This window comes from Lampris incognitus, chromosome 5, assembly GCF_029633865.1.
Source record: "Lampris incognitus isolate fLamInc1 chromosome 5, fLamInc1.hap2, whole genome shotgun sequence".
NCBI classification, from domain to species: Eukaryota; Metazoa; Chordata; class Actinopteri; order Lampriformes; family Lampridae; genus Lampris; species Lampris incognitus.
The window spans coordinates 25,807,298-25,814,144 of NC_079215.1; the positions used below are offsets into that span (position 1 = coordinate 25,807,298).

General features: G+C 45.3%; 1 protein-coding gene across 1 annotated transcript; it reads left to right on the forward strand.

Annotated features, from left to right (window-relative positions):
- The first annotated feature begins 309 nt into the window (after window positions 1-309).
- Window positions 310-6,550, forward strand: tekt4 (tektin 4). Its single transcript, XM_056280444.1, has 7 exons — window positions 310-792; window positions 2,161-2,231; window positions 2,449-2,592; window positions 2,680-2,766; window positions 5,698-5,833; window positions 6,045-6,199; window positions 6,337-6,550. Exons 1-7 carry the CDS (start codon window positions 310-312, stop codon window positions 6,548-6,550), a joined length of 1,290 nt encoding a protein of 429 aa, XP_056136419.1.
- Window positions 6,551-6,847: the final 297 nt, after the last annotated feature.

Below are 6,847 nucleotides of genomic sequence, written 5' to 3' on the forward strand. Positions count from 1 at the left end.
CTTTAGCTTTATGTCTATTCTAAGAACAGGGAGAGCAATGGGAGTCAAATTCCTATAGGCCTACATACTTGGCCAAATAAAACTGATTGGTTTTTTTTTTGTGGTCATTTCTCGACGGTCGCAAATTTTGGTGCGACACCGTCCCCGGACCGAAAACTGAGTCCGTACCCGGGACCCCCCCCCCCCCCCCAATGTGATGCCTAGCAACACCACACAAACATCGGAGTTCACCGGTTCCCAGTCGACACAGATCGGCGTCTTAGTTTCATTCGGGATAGAAATAATCCTGACTTATTACCCAACAGATAAATGAATACGGATAGGGCGACGAGGGAGCCAACTTCGCTCCGGGAGACCCCGCTGCAACCGTCCTCCGGGATGGCCACTGCTGGTTACAGGTCCGGGAAATACACCCCAACGGAATGGCGCTCCAACAACCACGCCATCCTCCAGCAAGCCGCGACGGACCGTTACGAAGCCCGGGGGATCCAGCAGACGTCCAAAACTATTTACCAGGACACCGAGGCAGTCGTTCAGCGGATCCAGGCCGGGGCAACGCGCAACTTGGGGGAGAGGCTACAGGAAATCCACATCTGGAAGTCGGAGCTTCAGCTCCACATCGGGAGGCTCCTATCCGAGACGGACTTGCTGGTGTTGCTGAAGAGAAGGCTGGAGAAGGCGCTGGACGCCACCGAGCTTCCGTACGCCATCGCCACCGATAACCTCACCTGCCGGGAGAGACGACGGGGACCTGACCTGGTGAGAGACACTGTTGAAGAGGAACTTCTCACGGTAAACACATCCACTTGTGCCGACATGCTTACTTACAACACCCCTTTCGATCGTTCAATGGTTGTTTTTTTTGTGCCTGGAGAAGAAAAGCTGGTTACAGGTTCAGCGTAATGCAGTCTCTAAAATCAGTAACTTTTCACATCAGAAATTCTTGAACATGACTTAACATCTGACGATTATTTGTAAATGACTATTGCGGGGTTTTTACCTTTATCTATTTATCTATACCTGTTCTCAATTGTCTCAAGAGCTGTGCAGAGCGGTCAGGTCCTCATTAATATTCATGAGCTGACATTTGAGTCGTAATTGTGTGCGGGGTTTCATAGTTTGATAAATTTGATGTGATTGGCTGTAGGCAAACAGAGGCTTCTGATGACACCATGAGAGTCAAAAAGTGACCGAAAGCGGAAAAAAACCCACGAAAAACTGAATAAATATTTTACACTTTCATTAGAAAAAGACAACACAAAATGCAAAAAGGTGTTTCATTCTTTACCTTTTATTTATTTCACCTTCTTTAAGTGTGTATGCCCTTTCTGTTTTCATTTTAAAATAAGCACATTGTCAGAAATGTGGTGTCCACTAATTTTCTCTGGGCCCTTCAAGGATATTGATCTTGCTTTTTTCTCTCTTTTTTTGGCTTGGTATATTGGCTGTATATTTAAGATTATTTTTGTGTCGAAAAATGAAATTCTTCCTTAATATATTTTTATTTTCTTCCTAAATATTTTTTCAGAGGGCAGCAGATTTTTTCCTGAAAGTATTGTGATATCTGGAGTTATTTATTTTACTTTCTATCCTGACTAGAACTCGCGTGCCAGCCAAAAGATACTGTCACATTTGGTGAAGGGCTATAATGGCTCTGTGGAAAGGTTATTGGTTTATTGATGGTAAATTTCTTTCTTAACTTGTGTACTTCTGAGCATTTTGAGCAACTATGACAGAAACAAATTCCCTCGGGATTAAGTCAAGTCAAGTCAATTTTACTGAATATTGTGTAAAATTAAGACCGAAAGTTATGCTTAAGTTTCATCAGACCCTAAGACATTTGTCTACTTGGACCGATTCTCCATTTTAACATGGTACTGGCCTGATATCCGATTCCTGTATCAGAATTGGTGTATCCCTACTTTTGTACCTTAACTTTGCTGACTACCATATGGAAATTAAAGTGAGAAAAATATCTCATATAATAGATTTCTCATAGATAAAACAAAAATTGGACCATAAGATAATGACAATACTGTATGCACATTCAAGCTTACAGATACATCATCTATTTAAGATATTCCAGTGGAATGCTAAACACTGAAAGCATTGAACTCTATGGGAGATAAATCAACAATGTCTGATTCCTGTGTTTTGAAGGAAGTGGACTTGATCAGGAGCATCCAGGCTCTTCTGAAGAGAACCGCTGACCAGGTGGTCAACCAGATCAAGTGAGTCAAACCTGTGCACCCTATGCACTGTATACCAAACTGTCTGCATCTAACTTGTGTTAAAATCAGTAGTGCTATCTTTTACTCAGTGAGGAGCAAGTGTGATCAGTTGTCGTAGTGCTCCTTTCCTTCGATAAGTCATCTCCAGTTTCATGCTGTCATTTCACAAAACCATAAAGAGTTTGTGTGTGTGTGTGTGTGTGTGTGTTGCTGTTAGGATCAACAGAGAGACTAAGCTGATGTTAGAGCTAGACTGGTCCGATAAGTGCAAGGCCTACAATTTGGATGATCAGTCTGGACGATACAACAACATGAGCATGGACACGGAGCATCACCACAGCTCAGCTGCCATGCAGGAACAGTGAGTTTGTTTGTTCAGATCAAATTCCCAGAACATGGAGTAAAACACAACACCCGATAACTTTTACATTTTTTTCCTCTGGTCCAGTGTGTGTGATCCCACATCTTGGATAAAGTTCACTCAGGATAACCTGTCCAAGGCCTCCCAGGAGGAACAAGCCACTAAGGATCTCAGGTCAGAGTGCAATATGGCCAAGAGAAGGACTAGAGTACAGGGTCACATTCTTGTAGGCTACCTTGTCAGGCAGCATCTGAAATGATGACTTTGAGCTCTTAAAATGTTTTGGGGCCAAAAGTGACATCTCTCTACAATAGTTTAGCTTCTCCTCAGTAGTGTTAAGACCTCATTTCTTTTTTCTTTTTTTATGCAATTGAATATGTGCCACTGAGGTTCGGTTGCAAGTCACTGCTGAAAACTACTGCTACTACTTTTGGCTGCTCCTGTTGGGAGCTGCCACAGCGGATCATCCATTCTCATCTCTTCCTATCCTCTGCATCTTCCTCTGTCACCCCAGCCACCTGCATGTCCTCCCTCACCACATCCACAAACCTTCTCTTTGGCCTTCCTCTTTTCCTCTTCCCTGGCAGCTCCATATTCAGCATCCTTCTCCCAATATACCCAGCATCCCTCCTCCACACATGTCCAAGCCATCTCAATCTTGCCTCTCTTGCTTTGTCTCCAAACCATCCAACCTCAGCAGCCCCTCTAATATACTAATTCCTAATCCTGCCCTTGTTCGTCACTCCCAATGAAAATCTTAGCATCTTCAACTCTGCCACCTCCAGCTCCGCCTCCTGTCTTTTTGTCAGTGCCACTGTCTCCAAACCATATAACATAGCTGGTCTCACAACCATCTTGTAAACCTTCCCTTTAACTCTTGCTGGTACCCTTCTGTCACAAATCACTCCAGACACTCTTCTCCACCCACTCCACCCTGCCTGCACTCTCTTCTTCACCTCTCTTCTGCACTCCCTGTTACTTTGGACAGTTGACCCCAAGTATTTAAACTCATACGCCTTCTTCACCTCTACTCCTTGCATCCTCACCATTCCACTGTCCTCCCTCTCATTCATGCATAGGTATTCCGTCTTGCTCCTACTTACTGTCATTCCTCTTCTCTCCAGTGCATACCTCCACCTCTCCAGGCTCTCCTTAACCTGCACCTTACTCTTGCTACAGATCACAATGTCATCCACAAACATCATTGTTCATGGAGACTCCTGACTGATCTGGTCCATCAACCTGTCCATCACCATTGCAAACAAGAAAGAGCTCAGAGCCGATGCTTGATGTAATCCCACCTCCACCTTGAACCCATCTGTCATTCCAACCTCACACCTCACCATTGTCCCACTTCCTTCATACATGTCCTGCACCACTCCTACATACATCTCTGCAACTCTTGACTTCCTCATACAATACCACACCTCCTCTCTCAGCACCTGTCAAATGCTTTCTCTAAATCCACAAAGACACAATGTAATTCCTTCTGGCCTTCTCTATACTTCTCAGTCAACATTCTCAAAGCAAACATCGCATCTGTGGTGCTCTTTCATGGCATGAAACCATACTGCTGCTCGCTAATCATCACTACTCCTCTCAACCTAGCTTCTGTTACTCTTTCCCATATCGTCATGCTGTGGCTGATCAACTTTATACCTCTGTAGTTGCTACAGTTCTGCACACGCCCTTATTCTTGAAAATCGGTACCAGTATGTTTCTTCTTCACTCCTCAGACATCCTCTTACTTTCCAAGATTGTGTTAAACAATCTACTTAAAAAAAACCACTGCCATCTCTCCTAAACATCTCCATGCCTCCACAGGTATGTCATCAGGACCCACTGCCTTTCCACTCTTCATCCTCTTCATAGCTGCCCTCACTTCCTCCTTGCTAATCCACCGCACTTCCTGATTAACTATCCCCACATCATCCAACCTTCTCTCTCTCTCATTATGAAAATGAGAGAGAGAGAAGGTTGGATCAGCCCCTCAAAGTACTCCTTCCACCTTCTCAGCACACTCTCCTTGCTTGTCAGCACATTTCCATCTCCATCCTTGATTGTCCTAACCTGCTGCACATCCTTCCTGGCTCGGTCTCTCTGTCTAGCCAATCGGTACAAGTCCTTTCTCCTTCCTTAGTGTCTAACCTCTCATACAACTCATCATTCGCCTTTTCCGATGCCTTTGCCACCTCCCTTCGCTTTATGCTGCATCTGCTTGTTCCCCCTTTCTACTTTCTTCATCTCTCTGACTATCCCACTTCTTCTTTGCCAACCTCTTCCTCTGTATACTTTGCTGTGCTTCCTCATTCCACCACCAAGTCTCTTTGTCTTCCTTCCTCTGTCCTGATGACACACCAAGTACCTTCCTAGCTGTCCCCCTCACTATTTCTGCAGTGGTTGCCCAGCCATCTGGCAACTCTTCACAACTTCCACCATTTGAATTTACATTCCACTCTGCTGAAATCTGCAACCAGGAAAAAGTATTTCTCCTAAAGGTAGTAATATGCCAGTTAAAACAGAGGCTTTCATGGTGCTTGGGTGGCACAGTGAACCAATTCACTAGTGTGCTAAGACTGAGGTTTATGGTTTGAAAATGCTGTTGTCACCTTCATTTGGCATTACAAGGAGCACAAATGGCAATGTCCCAGAAGGCGCAGGGAGTAAAGGCAGGTTGAGCAGGTGTAGGTTATGATGTGACCCAATATTGCAGTTTGTGACCCCGACAGGTGGTAGGGCAGCCTGAATTGTCGGGTGATCGCATGAAACTTTGCATGCATCACGTTCCCCCAGAGAAATTTTTAGGTAAAACGGTCAATTAGCTCTGCATGTATATCAGTGGAGGAGTATGGAATTCTACACCCTCCCAAACTGCTGTAGTGTTTGTGTAATGGTGGGGCTTTAGGTGAACTGTGAATGAGACAGGCTGTATGGAGATGAATAGGGAAGAAAAGTGAAAAAAAAATGGGAGTCTAGTTTGATGATGTGTGTTGCCCTCCAAAGGCTGATGAATAGTGTGTGTGTGTGTGTGTGTGTGTGTGTGTGTGTGTGTGTGTGTGTGTGTGTGTGTGTGTGGGTGTGTGTGTGTGTGTGTGTGTGTGTCAGGGCACTAGCTGAGCGGGTGTTGCAAGAGATAGCAGAGGACCTGAGAGGCCAATGTTCCACTGTGGACGAGGCCTTCAACCAGCGTTGTATGGAGGTGGCTGAGGCCAAAACCCAGTTGGAGCTGCACCTCACACAGGTGGTGGAGGAAACATGTGGCAGAGAGACTGGCTGAACGGTTCAATTGCATGAATAAATAAATGTTAGATAGATAGTCATACTTAGCTGTGCCATTGTATGCAATGGACAACAGATGGCTAGGTTTGAGAATGGATTGAATGGATTGATAGACTGAGTTTAGCCATTAATGTCATGTGTGTATATAATTGTGTGTACATGTTTGTGTAAAGATTTTGGAGCAGATTGGGGATCAGGAGAGGAACATTGTGGCTCTAGAGCAAGCCATCCATGACAAAGAGGCCCCCTTGAGAGTAGCCCAATCCAGACTCTACCTGCGTTCCTTAAGACCCAACATGGAGCTTTGTAGAGATGACCCCCAGTTCAGGTGCACATAGATGCACAAATGCATGCAAACACCCTGGCCCTTGCATGAACTCACACACAGACACAAACTCATCTATTCGTGTTTTCTTTGCTCTGTCTCATTCTCTGACTCTCTGTCTCTCTCAACCCCATGTTTAGTTTGGAAGGGGAGGTGGGGCAGATTGATGCATCCCTGGTGTCCCTGCACCAGCAACTCAGCGAAGCAAGAGGCTCCCTTTCCCACTTGAAAGAGTCACGCATGGCCCTGGTGAAAGACATTATGTGCAAAAGCAACTCCCTGCTCATTGACAGGGACAAGTGCATGGTCCACCGCAGACATTACCCCACTTTAGTCACACTGTCAGGTCATTGAGTGACCATTTTGGACCTCTCAGTATGGTCTAAACAGCTCTGTTATCTTTGCTTTACAATAACTGAATATATCTCATTGGTCTTCATCCGTCTGTGCTCTCTTTCCTTGTCATCCGTTTACTGTGAATTTTGTTTGTTGTCTTTGTGTCTGCATGGGCTACCTAATTTCTAGCCCATGCAGCCACAGGCTAGCCCATGCAGACCGGCAGTTCCAATAACACCAAGGGGGGTCTGGCGGCAGCCTCACCAAGCCTTGACTTTGTTTTTAGTGTCGTCGTGTGGAGTGCAGGGAGGTGTG